General features: G+C 34.9%; 1 protein-coding gene across 1 annotated transcript in view; it reads left to right on the plus strand.

Moving 5' to 3' along the window:
• Positions 1-20,770, plus strand: part of FMN1 (formin 1) — a 144,425-nt gene that overhangs the window by 100,087 nt on the left and 23,568 nt on the right. Inside the window, exon 13 of the mRNA XM_010574212.1 lies at positions 1,725-1,817. Coding sequence (XP_010572514.1) covers positions 1,725-1,817 — 93 coding nt within the window. The remainder of the gene's footprint in view (positions 1-1,724; positions 1,818-20,770) is intronic.

Below are 20,770 nucleotides of genomic sequence, written 5' to 3' on the forward strand. Positions count from 1 at the left end.
TGTTCAAACTTCCAATCAGAAACTTAACAATACTGTCTCAGTTATTTTGCTAGATATTTTTCCCCTGTACATTCTAATGTATCCATCTTCTTCCAAAGTAAAGTGTTAAAATTCGCTTGAATAGCTGTAGAAATCTCCTTCTCATTCTACAAACATAAGTGTTAAGTATACATAAATTTCATTCAGTGTATGATAACAGTCACGGAAAGTTCAAATTTTTTATGGTAAAAGGCATGTATCATAAGAAAATAATCTTTACAAGTCATATAAACTACCCTGATTTGTGATGTGTTTTGCTTAATTTAATTTATTAATGACACAGAACTGAGCAGCTAATAAAAGACTTTCCCAACCTGTTATGTTTAAATTAATGCTCCATTCTGCCTACTATCTGGCATACAAACAAATATCCATTAGCTTTACTCTGAACAGTTTCAAAGGTCTGTCTTATGCTACAGGTTGCAAGACTAGAGATTAAAGGTAAACTTAGACTGTAGCCCAGGTCATTTTACATAAGCTCTGGAGCTCCTGAATAATGTCATAGTCCGCAACCTACATGATTTGTGGAGGCATGCTAAATTAAAATATACAGTTAGGTAGGAGCAGGTGTCTTTTCAGCATTTTTCCATAACAACAACTGTCCAAATGTATTTCTGATCTCAATTAATTGAAAAGCTGTCTTTTTTAGTAAGGCCTGGTGGTCCAAGAGTACTATAGGCACACTACTAGTTGTACAATGAAATGTAAGCATCTGTTTTTGACCTTCCATTGACTTTTTTCATGGCACTGCAAACTTACGTTAACATGACATTTTAATTACAGATTCTCAGCTTCTGTTTCCACAGTTTTGTATTAATTTTTGCTGCAATAAGTTGAATTATATAATGGTGGTAGCAATATGGTGTGAATATGTTTCATGCAGCCAAACTGTAACTCTTGGGTTTAACTCCAAAATAAATTTCCACCTAAATTTAGCTTCTTGGGAATGAAGAGTTGTAGGGAAAAAAAAATAATCTTAGAGTAGTTAATGAATTCATTTGCTAATTGATTTCTGACAGTTTTCATTTCGTCTTCAGTGTGGAATGCTGGAATCTACATAGTTGCTAGAAGTTCTAGGAATGTTAAAATTCATTGGTGAATAACCTGGAGTTTTTAGAAATGGGCATGGCATCAGGTCTTAAAATAACAGATGGATTAAATAGTAAACAAATTGCAGTTAGGTGTAAGTTAACTTTCTTACAGACTTCTACTATTTCATATCATGGCCTGGAATTTGAATACTTAAGTAAAGCTGAATTCCTGCATCTGTGTTAGGAAAAACGGTTAAGTATAGGATGCGTGGCATTGATTGATTAAAATCAGTCCAGATACAAGGCATCCTCCACTCACCACAGAAACAAAGTTTAGACCTTTAAATACCATCTAGAATTTGTGTGTGAGGCAGGCTCTGTTAGTGGTAAGTCTCAACACACAGCTGGAATTTTAGGGACAAAGTCATTACTAAAGACAAATTCCACTCTTTAAACACATATAGAATTTTTTATTTGCTATGCTAGACTATTATCGATAATTTTTATTTTAATGAAATTGCTGAATTCCTTAGTGCTTATTATTTCAATTTCCTCTAAAGTAAGTCTAGGTGACTTAGATGTAGGCTTCTACAGTGCTGACATCCTTCTGGTAGGCGAATTATGCCATAAATGTCTCTCAACTTCTTTTTGTAGCCTCTGAAAAGCAGATGAAGTTAGTTTGCAGAGAGTCTTCTGAAGAGCATCTCCAGCCCTTCAAGGAGAAATTAGAGGAATTCTTCCATAAAGGTAACCACATTTGAAAGAAAAAATACATTGGCAAATAGTGTAGTGTTTTACAAAGTTATACATAATGTAAGCTGCATTAAATACCTGTTGCCTCTGAAAATTCCTACTATCTGTTATGGATTATGTTCCTAATGTGCCTAATATATGTTAAGAATAATGGTTACACAGATCTTGGACATCACTTGTCAAAGATATTTATTCCCTTGAGCTCACCCATTTCCTATTGATTATTTTCTGCTTTGTTCTTCATCATTATTTGTATGCAAAATGAAAAAGATATTCATCATAGACCAGATTTATCAGAGGGAATATAAAGCTTCAAGTTTATAAACGACTATAATGAAAAATACCTTTTTAGAGAAAGTCCACATATATACGTGAAGTAATGGCATCTTTTATCAATAGTGTGGGCTTATGAACAGACTAATTCAGATTTAAAGATTTTGTCTTGTGTGAGACAGAAATAGGCGTAAAGAAGTGATTTACCAGGGTAGAGTCTGGAGACAACAGGGGTGAGATCCAAGGTACAATTTGATCATCAGTTCAAGACAATGTAAACGCAGGTTGCTGCTGTTGAAAAGAACAGTCCTGCTCTATCCTGTTTCCCAGAGTATGTGTTCCCAGTCAGCACCATTGTCTCTGGAGCTGTGCAAAACAGATATGGGAATAGATTCCCCTACCTCAGGTTCTAGGAGTACGGACTATTTGGGTAAACAGCGTAAGTGCTGTATTTCTGACGACTATATTAAGAATTGTTAAGAATTAAATATTACCAAAAGGCTAGTATTTCTCACAGAAATCATGAATAGTTTTAACAATTTACTGTTTGAAGAGTCAGGTGAACTATTTGAATCTATTAATCCAGGCCGAATGTTTACTATTAGTGATCATTTAGATTGTTGTAATAATTTACAGATTAGCTTAATTCTTTTTATAAAGATTGTCCTAATGTTTTTTTAATAACTTTATTTCATGAGGCTGTCTTATTAAATACTTTGATAAGTGAAAACAGGATGCTTTAAAAGTAGCAGTCCCTGTTAATTTGTATTGTAAATAAACTAATATTCTTCTTCACCCTTCTCCCAGGCTATGGAGCTCAATGGATATATTTATTTGATATATTTTTTTCTTTTAGTTGCAAGTGTATTTGGGCAGTATTAAAGTTGCAAATTTCTTGCCACAGAACTCATAAACCAAAAAAATTGTAATGGAAATCTTTATGTCACTATAGAACAGTTGTATTGTCTTTCCAACTTATTTAATTGGAAATCTTCACTTACATTTTGACAGTAACATCAAGATTGAGATAGTACTATATATATTTCTCCAGAACCATTATGATCTCCAACATGCTTCTTGATCTTGCTTGCCAAAGTATTGTAGCAGATCAGTGTAATTGTATCTTGTATAGATTAATTGATTCATTGTACTGTATGAATTACCCTGTTAGAGCAGCTCAGAAATGAACAGTCTGTGTTCTTTCCTCACTACTGGCCAGAAATGCATCAGAGCAGAGCAGTCAATATGGTAGACTCAGGTATAGATCTGGACCATAATTCAGTTTTGCCCAGATCTTGCCAAGACCCTAACCAAATGGTGTCTTCCACGGTCATATCACAGATTCTGTAATTCTTATTACACCCTAGATCTCCTGAGGACTGTAGTTAGTCCGGTAGGCAGCCAAGCACCACACAGCTGTTTGCTCACTCCCCCTCAACAGGATAGGAAAGAGGGTAGGAAGGGTAAAAGAGAAAACTCATGGGTTGAGATAAAGGCAATTTAATAGGGAAAGCAAAAGCTGCATGCACAAGCAAAGCAAAATAAGGAATTCATTCACTACTTCCCATGGGCAGGCAGGTGTTCAGCCATTTCCAGGAAAGCAGGGCTCCATCACGTGTAACCGCTACTTGGGAAGACAAACGCTATTAACTCTGAACTTCCTCTCCATTCCTCCCTCTTTCCCCAGATTTATTGCTGAGCATGATGTCATATGGTACGGGTTATCCCTTTCGCTGATTCGGCCAGCTGTCCCAGCTGTGTCCCCTCCCAACTTCTTGTGCACCCCCAGCCTACTTTCTGGGGGGCAGCATTAGAAATAGAGAAGGCCTTGATGCTGTGCAAGATCTGTTCAGCAAAACATGGGTGTGTTATCAACACTGTTTTGGTCACAAATCCAATACACAGCACCATACGAGCTGCTATGACGAAAGTTAACTCCACCCCAGCTAAAACCAGCAGAAGGGATAGCAAATGTATATCACCACAGTCCCAAACAATAAAGGCAACACAGTACCTGGTTTCTTCTGCAAAGCTGAACTACCCTACTTTCTGATGAGTAGAATATGATAAAAATACCCAGTTGATCTTGGAAGAAGATTAGTGCTGCTTTAGAGGAAATTGCAATTTAATTGTGCGTTATCAATTCAAATAGAAAAACATATTCCTCCAAACATTTACCTTGTTTATGCCTATCAATGTGGAAATTGAGATGCATTTACCCTTGTCAGTGTAACAGAAAATTTTATCCTTATGTTTGTGAATAATGTATATATTTTTTTAAAAAAAAAGGAGAGGATACATTCCTGCACGGTGTCCTGGGACAATGTGTTCTTTATATAAATTATTAAATTTATTGGACACTTTTTAGTGTTTCAGGCTTTTTGTGTTCTAGAAAGAGCAAAAACACATGAATTACTTACTTGTCCACTTTTTTCTTAAGTTCTCTTGTTCTCCTTCTGCTTTATAGTATTATGTTTTATGGTATCTAATCATACACGTTCAATTTTGTCTAATATAACTTCTTATCTTTTGACCTTTCTGTTTCATCTACCTTTTTCTGAGTGAGTTATCAGTAGGTTGTCAGATCCTATAATTATTGATCCTATTTCTCCTTCAGTCACCTGGTTGATTTGAATCTTTATAATTGGTGGGTGGTACTTCCTGTGGCATTAGAATAGAAATCCTATAAAATTCTACACTGAAGATAGGTAAAAGTAACACAGAAACCCATCTCGATTTATGGTACTAGAATAGGCATTGGACAAATGTCAAGCTCAGAGGTTCAGTTTAGATAAGTGTCTGCAAACTCAGCTGCTTCTCTGAAATTAGGAGTTAACTGATAATACTGAGCATCCGTTAAGCATCTGCTTTCAGTTTTGTTTGTTTAAAAAAGAGTTATGGCTGGTTCAAGCAAATGTAAGAAAAAACTGTCTGTTATCTTTCTGCCAGCTCACAGCAAGTATCCAAAGCTCAGATGCTTTTCTGAAACTTCTGGCTTGAATATAGGGCTGGAACTCATAGATATCCAGGTTTTTCTCACACGCACAATTTCCCATCATTTCTAGTCAATGCTAAGTTGGAAATACTGTAAGAAAAAAACCATATTGATTTGCTTAAACTGAACTGTTTACATTTCCTAATTATAATTAATACCAATTAAATCTAATACTTGCTGTGTTGCAACAAAAACCACTGAGAGTGTTATGGAGACTGACATTCTAAAATGCTAGAGGGGATAAACTGTACTTCTGCTGATGTCAGTGCTGTTTTGTATAACTGGATGTAATGTAGCCTACTGCCTTCAACAGGGAATTAGGTGCCAGAACCTTTAGGTTCCGTTCCCAGTTTAACTACTTGACATATGATGCTAGGATAGTTGGTTAATATCTTTGTCAGAGTGCACTTTGCTTTTCTGGTACACAGAATGTTAAATAATGATTCTTGCTATTTTTTGTAGTGAAGGATAATCTTTGTCAAGTACTTTGTGATTCCCACATGAAAGACATCATGTGTAAACTGTGTTAATACTTCAATAGCTGTATTTGATATACCCATGCTTTTTGAAAAGGGCTTAGATTATTCCCAAAGGGGAAATAATCTTTAGTAGATTAAATTATATGCAACAAATTATATTAGTTTTACTATAATATGGAGACCTAAGAATTACTATAAATTCATATACACTTACTCTGTTTGTAGTGGAATTACTGTATGGGTTTTTTTCAGAAATATGTTCATAATGTTTTCCATTTAAACTCCCATGATATGCAAAAAGAATTTTGAAATGATGAAATTAATGGTTGGTTTGGAAAGCTCCTTAATTTATTAAATTCTTGCTCAGAATTGCTTAGAGGAAATCTCCTTTCTTGATATGAAGCTATCTCACACACAAAAAAATCAGAATAGTTAGATGAGTATGAGAAAGATGCAAAATACTCTACTTCGAAAAGGAGAAAAGAAAGAGTTTGGTTACTGCAGCTATGAAGGTCACTAGAAGGGATGCTGGCCAGTAGCCATTGGTGTTAGTTTTTCATGACATTTTTTATTCTCCTTGTTCATTCTCTCAAGAATAATACAAACCAGAAAGTAAAGGACATACAGGAGTAGGTGACTAGCCTTAATAAAATTTATTTCTCATTTTGCCGCTTGACCGTTTCATATTGTTTGTTCATTTTAATAAATGTGGAAATGCATAACACAGATTCATGCAGGATCTTGCAAAATCTGGTCCCAAATTCCCCTTCATTGGTTCCAGGTCAGAAAGTATGTAAAAACTTTAATCTGGGCTCGATTTCCTCCCTTTATATACTGGAATGTGCAAATCAAAAAGTCTTTATACTTCATAGCAGTTAGCATAGGAAGAGCACAGCTGCCTCTCTTTATTTCTCTAAGAATAAAGCATCTTGATGATGACGACTTTGCTATTAAAGGAATTCATTTAGTTTACAGCAGAGACTGGGAAGCAAATAGTCTGATGTCAAGACACAACAGTTTTTGAAAATCATTAATAGTTGAAAGCAAAGCTATTTGGGAAAGGCACATGATACACTGAAGTGTCCAAGGTAACAAGCAAGATGGGGCGGGGGGAGAATTTGTCAAATAGAGTAGATCTGTTGAGATTAATCCCACAGTAAAAGAAATTGTCCTGTGTTTAGAATTCTAGCCTAGCACTTAGGGAACATTGGTTAAGTTCATTGCTTTGCTACAACTGCTGTATGTCTTACACTACATAAAAGATCAACACTGTGCAGTCATGGGACCGTACAATAGAAAAATAGAGTCATAGACCAAGCTACTCACCACAGCATTATGTCAGGAGGTAGTGCATGTTTCAGACAAGGTTAGCAACCACATGGAAATTGTCAGTAAATCTGATTTTTACTGCTGAGTGATTTCTTCTTAATAATTTTAGCCAGGCTGCAGTAGCTACCTGGGCATGCATCCAGTCTGTTGTGCTTTTTAATGTATTTCTGGTGCAGAACAGGAGCTTTGATCCCCATTTCCTCATTTGCCTGTCGGAATGCACCATAGAGGGTTGTTGAGCTAGTGTAGTGGGAAAGAAAATAAATAAATTCTATTAAGGCTAGCCCCCTTCACTTGGATGTTAACTACTTTCTGTGTTATATTATTCTTGGGGGGATTATACCAAGAAATTAAGAACTGTCATGAAAAAACAACATGCAAGTGTACTGGCCAGAAACTCTGATCAAAACTGCTACGCTCTCTGACATGAGAATAGGGAAGATAAACAGGGGGACTTGTGTGATTTTGTAACATACCTGGCTGCCTAAAAAGGTAGAGTGCTAGCTCTTGGCCTTTTCAAAAGTGTGAAGCAATTTCGCATGAATTGTTTGATCTAGGTTACTGCAACTACATAAAGAATTGTTACTTCCTTTCTCCTGCATGTCTCCATGCCTTCATGCCTCTTTATCAGTTCCGCCTTCATAATTTCCAGAAAAATACTTTCAAGTAACAAATTCTCATTGGATACTGCAATTCTGTATTTTCTCACAAATTTGTTCAGTAGTAAGGAGATTAAGTACTGATTCTGTATTTGGAATCACTGGGTTTTAGATCACAGAGTTCTGAGTAAAACCTTGTTGAAGTATATTTGACTTATTTTAACCAAATAATTGAAACCATAAATCATTTAGACCTTGATTTCAAGCTAGCGTCCAGGAAGACATTTCTATTATTGTTGTTTTTCATTCCTAACATCCCTACTCAAATAATTTTATTCTCATATTACTTGTTACCGTCTTAAATTTATTTTCACCCAACCTTACTTGTTTCTATTTTCTTCCTCAACAATACATAAAATGCCATCTTGCAATAGCTTTCATATAAGAAATTTACACCACTAACTTTTCTTTAACTCTATTGTAGTATATTTCAGCTGGCAGACTTTCAGTTTCTTGTTGATTATTTCCTACTTGTTCCTGGGTATATAAACATTCCATCTTAAATGTTGTTCTTGTGCTATAGGTGCTCATATATGGTGATTTATTCTCTTAATCTAGTAGCACCTGTTGTATTAACGCAGGGAAAGCAACCTTCCTTCTTTAGTTTATGGCCCCATACGTATTTTGAGTGTAGGACAATGATAGTATAATTTCTTATATTACAGCAAAAAAAGTCTTTCACTCAAAACTCTACTGCTTTTCAATCAAAGCAGTCTATGATGTATAAAGCAGGATGCTAACGTCATTTAGTAGTAGTGAATCAGAAGTCGAGAATACTCCAAGACACTATTATCAGTACCATCTTCACAAAACAATATTATTTCTTGTTTCTCTCTTACTGTCAACAGGACATACGTTTATAAATTTTAATACAGTCAAAGATTAGGAAAAAATTTACATTGGCACTTATTTCCTTTAATAGTCTGAGAACACTATATTGTTTTTAAAACAGGTATAAACATTACGTTTTAAGTCCTTACTCATAGCAGTTTGGTTGAGCTTGCCTGTAATGACTTCCCAAAATATCAGAAACCCCTGAGAAATACTTAAAATTCTTGCTTCTTTGCAATAAAAATTTATCTTTTCTCCCTGTCGTGGTTTAACCCCAGCCAGCAACTAAGCACCACGCAGCCGCTCACTCGTTCCCCCCCCATCCAGTGGGATGGGGGAGAAAATCAGGAAAAGAAGTAAAACTCCTGGGTTGAGATAAGAACGATTTAATAGAACAGAAAAGAAGAAACTAATGATGATAATGATAACACTAATAAAATGACAACAGTAGTAATAAAAAGATTGAAATGTACAAATGATGCGCAGGGCAATTGCTCACCACCCGCTGACCGACACCCAGCCAGTCTCCGAGCGGCAAATCCCTGCCCCCCACTTCCCAGTTCCTAAACTAGATGGGACGTCACATGGTATGGAATACACTGTTGGCCAGTTTGGGTCAGGTGCCCTGGCTGGGCATGAGAAGCTGAAAAATCCTTGACTCTAGTCTAAACACTACTGAGCAACAACTGAAAACATCAGTGTTATCAACATTCTTCACATACTGAACTCAAAACATAGCACCGTACCAGCTACTAGGAAGACAGTTAACTCTATCCCAGCTGAAACCAGGACACTCCCCAAGAAGAATATTAACAGAAAGAAAAATATTCTAAAACTGTATATGAAACTAAGTCACATACTTGTCTTCCCATTAGTGTTGTACTCCTCTACCTTAATCTGCATATCAGATTATGGTACTTGTGTTCCATTTTATTTGTAAAGCTGTTGAACGTTTTAATGCTGAATAAGTGAAGCAAGAAAATAAAAAATAATTTTTAAGAGCACTGAATTTCAGTAACAGCTGCCTTTTAAAATACATTGTATAAATATTAGCAACAGAGCAATAGCACTTACAAGGATCTTACAGTTGTCCTGTTTTTGTTACCTGCACTTGTGAAGCTGCTTCTGTCAACCAAAAAACATATCTCTGTAAAGATAACCAGTTCTACAAGACATCAGACTCTATTGCAGATTCTGTGACTATCCAGTCTGCATATCAAATACTGATTCTTCCTTTTGTGAATAAACTGTACGAATATGAAGACTTATAACTTCAAAGCTTTATTTTCTGTTCTACTTATAACTCTTTTTTTCCCTTCATTTGTTTTCACTGAGATGTTTTATTATCTCTGCCACACATATGCAGTTCTCACATTAAACAGTGTGGGAGGATATTTATGTCCAGTGTCAAACATGAAAAATATGTCATACTTCCTTGCAGTGATAATGTTTGCTTAAAACTTTTTATCCTTCCCAGCAATGATATTACAGTCCAGGCAAAGTTTGTGTTTAGATCTGGAACGCTGTTTTATATGCTAGCAGCAGAATTACTTTAATCTTTCAAACTGTTTGTGACAGTCATAACTGTTTTCATCACTCAAAGATCGTTGTATTTAAACAGATGAAAGAGTGATTTACATAAATTGGCATGAGTCTGCAAAGCACAGAACCTTATTGCTGTGGTACTCTGAGACTGTATAGTTAGACAATAGCCTCAGTCCATAAGACACCAAATAAGGTGTCCTGGAATATGATTGCATCCATATGCCTCTAACTAATGCAATATTGACAGTGAGCTGATTCAAAGAACAAGAATCTGGTCTGAAATGAATGTTTCCTCCTACACTACCAGAAGAATTACCAGCATCAAAGTCCTGAAAATTGATGTTAATTAAAACTATTACTTTTCAGGAAACTTTCAGTTGATTATTTTTGAAGCAGATATACATCCAATTGCTACAATCAGTTCCACTATATCATGAATTACTATAAAAATTGGAGGGTTACACTCCATTAGAATGTTTAATGTAGAAGGATTTGTAATTAAAAACGCAATGTCATCCTGTCTTAGAAGACAAGGAAAGAAACTCTTAGAGACAACAGTTCCTTCCAGCTTCTTTTCAATTTGATTGTGTTATACTGAATTACTGTGGCTGCTGCAAAGTCACTGGTATTTCATGATAGGGAAGGATTTCCTATTAATAGCAACTGAGTGATGAAATGAATGTTAGTGTTGATACCCTTGATTTAATACAAAAAAATATTAAGTATATGATAGTTATAAAATCTATGCCTAGAATTACTGATGCCTTAGTATAACCACTATCCGCTGTCTGGAGTCTAACGTTTTCTTTAAATTCTTATCAAAACTTTTATTTTCTGTTCAATTCCACTGGATTTCTTCCAGTGCCTATATCATAGGCTTGTAAGTAAACAGAACCATAGGTTATATAGTTTGGGTTTTCACAGGGATCTTATTAGGCTATTCTTTTAGTCCAGCTGCTTTCTTCTTTACTGTATTCTTATTAATTTCCTGCATGATTTCCTATTTATCTACTTATCTTCTTGTGTCATTATTCTCTGTACTGCAGTCAACTCCACTAGCATGCAGTTTATCTGAATTTGCTCTCCTATTTACGTTCTTGTCTTACCCTATTTGTGTGGATATTCAAAGTCAGTGAACTGCATAGAATTTAAATCCCTGTCAGAGCTTTCCTTGGCAGGAAATTGGGATGCTCACTGATTCATTACTTTAGATTATATATCCTATGAGCAAGTGCTTACATATATGAAAGATACTACTGCAAGGAAAGAGCAGAGTCAAGAATTGGAAAGGATTGGGTAGAATTAATTAATTTGCTTACTAAATAATGAAAGGCCCAAATACACTTGCTCTCAGAAGACTTTAATACCTACCATCACAATGGTCACTGTCGCTTTATGTTTGTCCCCTTTCTTTGTAATTTCACACCATAGTCTTTGGACTAAGCTTGGAAATACCCTTCACTGCTACCATAATACAAACTGATTATGACAATAGCATGCTTAATCTGATATGCCTTTATGTAGAATTTCTCTGTAGACTTTTGTAATTTTGGTATGTTGATAACTTTTCTCAATTATGTTTTGTACCTGTGCGAACACATGAATATCCTGTTTTAATGCTTTTGAGCATGACTGATAAAAATATTTGATGCTGAAATTTTCAGCAGGAAATTGGAGCCTTCTAGATTAGGTTCTGTTACGGTGTAAACTGTGTTTTCCTTTTTTAAGCAATGATAACAGGTAAAACCTGTAGGCCAGACAGGAAATAGCCATCAGAAGAAAGCTTCTTTCTAAGAAAAAAGGTAAATAAATTTGACACCCGAACTTGTTGAACAGGATGTAGCAGGACCATTTGTTTTGAGAACAAAAATAACAATCACAATGTTCATAGGACAATTCTCAGAAATTTGAAGCTAGTTACAAGACAAAGCACCAGCTTGCTACTAAGCTCTCAAAATTGGAGAATGACACAGTGAAAACATGTGGATGATACAGTGTTGTACAATTACAGCTGTGATAAAAGACAGACTTCTAAATGTAAGAAAAGTCTGATTTCAGTTCAACATTCAACCTCTCCTGCAACTTCTGTGATATCTTTGTGCGTAAATACTTCAGATGCCAGGGCAAGATATTTAAAAATGTACCTTTGTCCTGCGAAGAGCCCTTATTGTGCTGCCTTGTGAACACCTTGACAGAGGTGGAGAAATGAGCAGTTTTATTTCTCTTAAGAGATGTAGGTATGGAATTGACTGGCGTGGTACTTCTTTCATGGCATCAAACTTTCAAACTTTTAGCATCAGGATTTTTCAGCTATCTAAACTTTGTCCCAAGTCAGCTATTTTGAAAGTGTCTAAAAAATATTTCTTAAAGGACTTCTTTTCAGCTACTGTATAGCATATTTTAGGATATAACTGTTAGTACAAAGCATGTGTATAAAGTCTTTCATCTTGAGAATGCCTTACAGTCTGAAAATTCTCTCCACGAAGTGTTGCCATCTCTGGAATGGAACATGGTATCAGAGAAGGTCGTAGTGCCCTAGGACAGGTGGGGATACCTGACTAGACACAGCAGTGTAGCTTCTGTGGCCAAGCAGAAAACATTAAACATTAAAGAATATAATGCTAAAAGGAAAAACTGCTCTATAGAATGTATTTGGTTTGGTTATCTATAGAGTTATCGGTACAGTTTATCAGTAAATGTTTATAATGTGTTTCCTTACCTTGAGTTTTGCACAAAGGGCCTGACCCAGCATTGACTTAGAGTTGAATGGGATTTGGATAAGGAATATTTATGTTTAAGATTATTTAAGCTTTCCACATCAGGGATTCTTTCCTTACATGTAATTGGGCAGTTGCTAGGACAGAGAATCCCCAAGCTTAATTAGGAGAGCTGACTCTACATTTCTGTTTGAAATAACGGTAGGGGAACTTTGACTTTCCTGCCTTTTAAATGCCAGTCATTTTTCATTTTAATGTAATTTGATATTGGTTTGGTTTTGATGTGAATTAAGTAAATTGTCTCAAATTTAAAATTTATTTTCAAATTTAAAAAATATTTCCAGGTATTTCCAAAGTATATTATTATTTTTACTTTGCATATGAATTTTTAAGTCCATTCAACATTTTCTTGTTCTAATGGAGAAAAAAACAGAGGAATTAAGCTCATTATGACTGCATTATTGCAGCAGAATGAATGTAGATACCAATGATATTGGTATGGTTTGTGTTAATTATTCTTAGAAGTAGTTTTTGTGGTTTTTAGTAGAAAAGGTCAAATCAAAATGGTAGTCAACTAAAACTTCAACTGTGACTACAATTATATATAACTCTTCTACTAATAGGTCAGTTGGAATTGCCCCATTTTTTTAGGATTTTAGTTAAATGATCATTATCGTGTATTTCTGTTCTTCTGTCTGCCTTTTGCATGGACCTACTGTTATTATTGAGTAAAAGCCACTTCCAAGAGATAGGAGGTACCTCATGAACAATAAGGCAATAATAAAGGCCCAGAGGTACAGTGAGCAGAATGCCTGCAGTCATGGGCTTAGCTGCTGCACTCACATTCCCTCGTCCTGTTATGTAATACTCATATTCTCTTCTTTCCTTTTACATGAGGATAAACACGAACATGTAAAAATGTTTACATCCACCGTAGGGGAGGAAAAATCTAGATACTCCCAGCATAGAGTTCAACAGAAAATAAGCAAGCTGTAAAAAACCAGAATAGATCAGGTAAATGTGATAATAATTCTTATTTTCCCAGTCTAAAATTAAGCTAACATGAGATTTTTTTTCTTTTGTATACACTCTTATTTCTCTCATCATGGTATCTGAGTGCTTTCTAGGAATGAATTAGATAGCCTGACTAATGTGTCGCACATGCTTTACTTTTCCCGTCATCCTTTCCCTGTAAGGAGAATAGTAGGGGTTTTATTTAGAAATTTAGAGATCCTTTTTAAAAATATATTCTTCTATATGTTAATTAAAAAGAAGGCAAGCTTAGGAGAAATCTATGCTTTGTACTTGAATGCAGCTGGGTGTTTCTTGTAAAAACATTGATTAGAAGAATCCTAACAAAATACTTTTTAAAGTTAGTATCCTGTATTTTATTTGTGGCAAGCAGGAGAAATATTGCAGGTCCAAGTTTGCCTCTTTTTTTAGGTTTTGTTTCAAATTACAGGTCTTTCAAACTAGTAGCTAGATAAATTTTCCTGCATAAATCTAAATTGTAGAAGAACTGTGAGTTAAAAGCAAGAATTAAGTACATTGGTAGTATGAAATCTTTTGACAAATATTTGTGATTTTGTAGAGGAAATTACTACATTTTTGTTTGGGAGATTATTGAGCCTATATTATGATTATTTTTTTTTTTAACAATCTATCATAACTATTTGTGTAGAATGAATGTAGTCCAACAGAGGTGATTTTTCTGTTGATGTGTTCTTTATGTAGAAGTTAAATAAAATACACATGCTTTTTCATAAAGACATATGTGATTTCTGAGCAATATAATTTCTTTATTTTGTACTTGTTCTTTCTAGTTTAATTCTACCTATTTAAATTTCATATTTCTCAAACTGAATCTTAGGGTTTCATACTAAATATGAACCTTTATAAACAGAAAGGTTGTTGGTTAAAAATCCAGAGTTTTATTGGAAAAAATTTTCTCTCTTGTATAAGGCATACTTTTTTTTTTCTTAAACAAGATCCTGCTAGGTATTCACCAAATCCAGTTTGCATTTAGGTATGGTGAAGACAAAAACATTGAACTTTAGAAGCCAAACTATATCAGGTTCAGTCATGTTAATAGATAAATGTGGAGAAGTTTGCTGTATACCTTGTTATACCTGATCTGTAGTTTTATAAGAAATTTTCAAAACAAGGAGTGTTCATTTGGCACACTTCACATCACTAAAATGCAGTTATGGATGCTAAAAAAAAAAAAAGGCAAAATCTACCTTAATGTTTCACCTTGCTTTTAAATGTGAATATCTGATATCAATACTTAGATTTAATTTGATTTTCATTTTTATTTGATTTACCCTTAAATATGGGTAGCTGTGTATTTGAGAATCAGTTTGGGCTTGAAATTCTCCTGCCCCATCCTGTCCATACAGCTGAACAAAAAGGGGAAGGTGACTGTCATACTTCCAAGCAGCACATTTTTAGAAGGTCAGAACGATTAAATTTGTTCTCAATAATGTAGTTTTTCTGTTCATGCTTTTTATTGACAGTCTTTGTTTTTTAAAGAACCTTCATTGCTTTTTTTATTTAAACAGAAACGTAGCAAAGAAACAGATGTCTCCCATATAAAATATGCAATAAATCTTGTCTCACAAATTCTTTGCTCTGAACTTTCTGACAGAAACTGTCAAATATCCACTTTAATTCTAGTATAAAATGTTCACTTTGTGTCATGGCGCCAACCACCATATGCTGGAATAAAGTCAGTAACCAGCAATAAAAAAAGGCAACATACGCACCTTTGAAACAGTACAAGCAATCAACAGTGAGAAAGGTCTATATAAATCTATGGAGAATTAATCTCAGCTTTGCCACTATCCTGCTGTGCATTTACAATGCGACTTTGCTCCCGACCACCAGAAGTGGCTTACTTTGCAGGAGGAGTGTATCCTAATGAGGGGAAAATGTATGGAAAACAAAGCAGCAGCTTTTAGCCCCCCACCCCCATCCTTTGGATCACCTAGAAGAGCATGTCCTAGTGTGTTCAAACATGTGGGGCCACTACACATCACGTATTGCTGTACTTTAGCTGATCATGTGAAACCAATCTTGACTGAGCTCAATCAGCAGAAATGACTTTAGCGTCATAAATCATTGTTATCATTCCACAGGAGGAGGCAATGCTATGCCTTTTCTCTCCTAAAAGTTTTCAGGCCACAAATTTCACAAGCTTGTCTGAAATTAGTTTAATTATTTTTGTATAATTATTCATTCATTACCCACCAGATTCATTGTTCATTCACCATTGAATTTACTTTTTTTTTTTTATATCCTTCCTATGTTTTTGAGCAGACCTCCTGCTTCTTATTGGTTTTAATAATCGTTCAACTATTTAGTAGTATTGTCCTTGGTATGAAAATGTGCTGATCCTTAACGTTTTTACTTCTGCTTACAACAGGAGATTGTAGTTACAGATAATCTGGGTAGTTAGTTTTCCCAAACACAGAACAGATTGGATTTAACCTTGTTCTGTTTCAAAGGATTATAACTAAATTTTCAGTTCCATAAACTGTTTAGATACATTAGTCATCACAAAGATTCATCTTGGAATTAGACCACAACATTATAAGAGTTTATGAAAAAGAAATTAGAATTAGAATATATTTCTATAGTGTTTAAGTACTAATAGGCTTTAAAAAATATTTATTCTCTGGAACCACAAGTGTGGGAGAATGAGAGATTAATGGCTTGATTGCAATTTAACAGAATGCAGTTTCAAATAATTTAATTGGAATAAATTGAAAAATGTAATGCTAATTCTTGCTTTGTAATTAATAACTCCAGAACACAGGAAAGTAAGACTAATGTTAGTCCTAATTTTAATGAAACAATTACCTTTCTGTGTAGAAGCTAACTGAAAAAGCAGCTTTAATTTAAAAGTCTACTCTCATAGATTACAATAGAAGCATCGTACCAAGAAACATACATTTCAAGAAGTATAGGAAAACTTTATGAAAATAAATATACATTTTTTTTCCTTCATAGTTAGTTCTAATGTTCTGGTAAAATGACCTTAAAGACTTCTTCTGGCACATTTATAGACCGCATTATCACTTTTAAAAGAAAACATAATTTCCAAGGTTTTTTATTACCTATGATAATAAACACTTTCTTGAACGTGTTGCTTGAGTGTGTTCTGCTGGTGTTGTGTGCCTCTGTGTGCGTACAAGTGTCTACAATTTGTTATGGTTTGGTAACATTAAAAATACTGAATCTTTTATAATGTTTAACAATTTCTGTATGGTAAATGTTATAATTAACATTTAGTCCTTGCCCAGTACCTAAGATGTGGGTTGGTAACTAATATTCCTGATTACTTGTGGGGAAACATGTTTGTTAAGCAGCTTCTCAAGACTGCACAGAGACTCTTTGTAAGATAGAAACATTTGTACATTTTCATCATTGGATGTGGGTTTCTTAGTTAAAAACTATTTTTGTACCACTGCAAAGGAAAATAAACTTGTAAGGACTGTTTCAGGGAAGCATGATTAAGACCTCATGGCAGCAAGTGTTCAGAAGATTGTTTTGAAAGGATTTAAGATGTCTATACCAGTATTTAAACCATCTAAAAAAAAATTGCATAGCCAAATCCCATGTTAAAAATGTGATATTTTCTAATTTAGAGGAGAGGTAAAGGAAACAAGGCTTATGTGATCACACTGCCCGTTGATTGTTCCCCTGCCAATAATTTTTAATGCATTGGCCAATTTTGACCAACTGTGACAGAGTTAGAGATCCTAAGATATTAAGCTCCTAAAATCTCAATAAAAATATGTGGCTAAATAGACAAGAGTGACCCTATTAGCCTTCCAGGGAGAGAAAGGCTGTATCATGAACTCAACCCTTAATTAAACATTAATGAATCCATCTGGGAACTAACTCTAAAACACAGATCCACAGTAGGCCAAGTTTCATTGATTCCATTGCTCCCAGACCTTCTTGCTTAACTGATACCATAGAAGAAAGATCTCTTGATGGGCGTGGGATTGTTTGTGTTGGGGATTTTTTGCATTCTAATATACTGGAATAGAAAACTATATTAGACATACAATGAAATATTTACATGTAATTTCCAGGCTGTCTGTTGAATTCCATGAGTTTGTAAAGCCTACCAATTAGAAGTTAGTAATTAGGTAAAGTAAGTTTATCAAGTAATACCTATTAGAAAAATTCCTTGCTAGGAATCTGTACATAGAACACTTAAGTTTTTTTATTATTTCTGAAATATAAAATTTTTATAAAAAGCTCTTGCACAAGAATGGCGGACTGTAGCCACATGAAGTAATTTGCAATCATATTAAGTATGCATTTTTAAAATTTGAAATTAAATACAATACAATAAAAACCAAAACAAAATGGAAAATCTTTTACACTGTATGTATTCTCTCCTGTTTGCTCTGTTTAGATATGAATTCAATTCTTAAGCAATAAGAATTCTTTTGTATAGAACTAACTTAAAAGTAATATTATTTCTCAAAAGATGGAGTTATATTAAAAGTAACTCAATATAATAATGTAGAAATAGCAGAAAATTGGGGTTCTATGTTTAGCTTTAGATAGATAGATTTTTCTTGAGTATATCTCTTCCTAGGACAGGATACACACCTCCTCTAGAATTTCTGAAACTTCATAATTTGCTAAAAACTTTTAAGGTTGTTGAGAAAGCCTTTTCAATAATTAGAATGAAAAGTATAAATGTCTGAAATTACAGAATTCTTTTTTACTCTGAGTACCTAATTTCTGGGAACTTTTATACCCTCTGTTGCTATATGCTTTATTATAGGATGTGTTTTCAAAAAGTAAAACAGTTCTAAATTGGATTCAGTCTGTATGAAATGTAAGACTTTATCCCAGTAGCATATGATACTAAATTAGAAATTGAATTTCCATGTCTTTAACAATTCCAAAACCCCAATTTCCATAGTCAGTACCATACGTACTCTTGTTAGTCAAGCCATGTTTTCAAAATACAGTATATTCCAGTTTTAAAATGAAAAAAAAGAAAAAAGGAAACTAGAGATGATCCCTTTTCTGATGTTACATTCTCCTGCATTCACCTGTGTATTTTTGTGAATACTTATTTGCACTTGACATTTGTTAATTTGTTTAAAAGGTTCTATTAATTTGATTTCCATTCCCTTAAAATTCACATTTCAAGAAGGCAGATTCAGGCAGTGTCAGGTGATGAAATATATTTTCGTATGTTATAGCATACAAATTATTCATTTATAATATTTGCAATGTACTCTCTTCATAGCCTTTTTATGCAGGGCCCTATCTTTTTCTAGACAGTAAGGTAAGACTAATAATAGAAACATTAAACGGATGTTGATGATATTTACGAACACTTTGTATAAATTGTTAGCCGCATATAGTTGGCTTTTGCTATCATCAGCTAACCAGTAAAACCTCATACTGCATTGAAAGCTACAGATTGTTTAACATGATAAATCAAGTGACTGGACACCTTGGCTATATTAAAAAAATAACTCTACACTTGATTTTTATGCATAAAAAGTGTCCAAATGATCCAGTTGATCTAAATCTTATGATTCATCTACAATTATTTTTCTATATGGCTGTGCTGTTGTACTGGGTCTGGCTGGGATGGAGTTAATATTCTTCATAGCAGCCAGTATGGGGATGTGTTTTGGATATGTGGCTAAAACAATGTTGATAACCCAGGAGTGTTCTGGCTAAGGCTGAGCAGCACTTGCACATTGTCAAGGCTTTCTCTTTTTCTCACTCTGTCCGCCCAGCAAGTAGGCCAGGGGTGGGCAAGAGATGGAAGGGGACACAACCTGGATAGCAGACCCAAACTGACCAAAGGGGTATTCCATGGGTATTCCATGCACGTAATGTCATGCTCAGCAATAAAAAACGAGGAGAAAGGATTTTGGGAGAGGTAGTCATTGCTCCAAAAATGGCTGGGCATCAGTCTACTTGGGGGGGGGGGTAGTGAGTGATGGCCCTTGCATCACTTGTTTTTTTTCTTCCCCTTCTCTTCACTTACTGAACTGTGTTTATCTTGACCCGCAAGTTTTTCTCGCTTTTGCTCTTCCTATTCTCTCCCCCGTCCCACTGTGGAAGAAGGGAGACAAGTGAGCAAGTGGCTGTGTGGTGTACAGCTACTGGCCAGGGTCAACCCACCATGACACTAGAATAACAATCCTTAAGAAAGCATACTTTCATTAGGTTGCTCATGATAGTTCTTTGCAGCTCAAAGAACTGCCGTGTGCTAGCAAGTGCACCCCTGTGAAAATTTTGTTTTCCATATTATTACTTGTAGTCCAGTAAGTCTTGAGTAAAGGACTGTTGATCCCGCTGTTCTTTGTACTACTATAGTGTCTAGGAGTTTAAGTGTGTCCAGAATTTTGTACAAAAACAGAGAACAACTATATTGCTTTTGATGATCTTCGCTAGTCCTTTTACCTACCTAGAAGGCCACCTTTGAGCTTTTTCTTCCACTCTGCATAGTCCCTGATTAAACAGAGTTATTAAAAAGTTTCCCTTGTATGACAATTGTACTTGAGGGTGAAGATATCTATATAGTACACTTACAGCCATAGAGTCTTCTGAGTTCAGCTCCTGATACCCAAATATATCAGCAATGGATAATTTCTGAGAGATTTGGATGTCTGATACCAAATGGTGGTATGTCTTCATGCTTTAAAATGACCAAGAAAATAAGGTCTGGGTTTGCTTGTTCTCCTTACTCGTCAACATCATAGAATGTGACATTTGGCACTTTGGAAAAAGATAACCCAACTGAACCTCTCTAGGGATATACTTTTCTTTCTCAACCCTTGATTAAGGGGCTAATATGTTTTTAGGATGGGTTTCATCTTTTGGCTACCTTTCAGCATGACTACTTGAGAGGTTTTAGTCTTGACTAATAAAGAAGGTGAGTTCTTGTGAGCCTAGAAAATGTCACAATAACCTTTTGTCACTGTTTTAACAGCTTCTGTCCAGGCTCTATGAAGGTCAGATAGGAATGTCCTTAGGGGGTTTGTTTTGGGTTTGCATGTTTTGTTTTGTTTTTCGGGGTTTGGGTTTGTTTGGGTTTTTTTGGGGGGGGGGGGGGGGCGGGTGT

The sequence above is a fragment of the Haliaeetus leucocephalus genome, unplaced genomic scaffold (genome assembly GCF_000737465.1).
Source record: "Haliaeetus leucocephalus isolate CR32 unplaced genomic scaffold, Haliaeetus_leucocephalus-4.0 Scaffold417, whole genome shotgun sequence".
NCBI classification, from domain to species: domain Eukaryota; kingdom Metazoa; phylum Chordata; class Aves; order Accipitriformes; family Accipitridae; genus Haliaeetus; species Haliaeetus leucocephalus.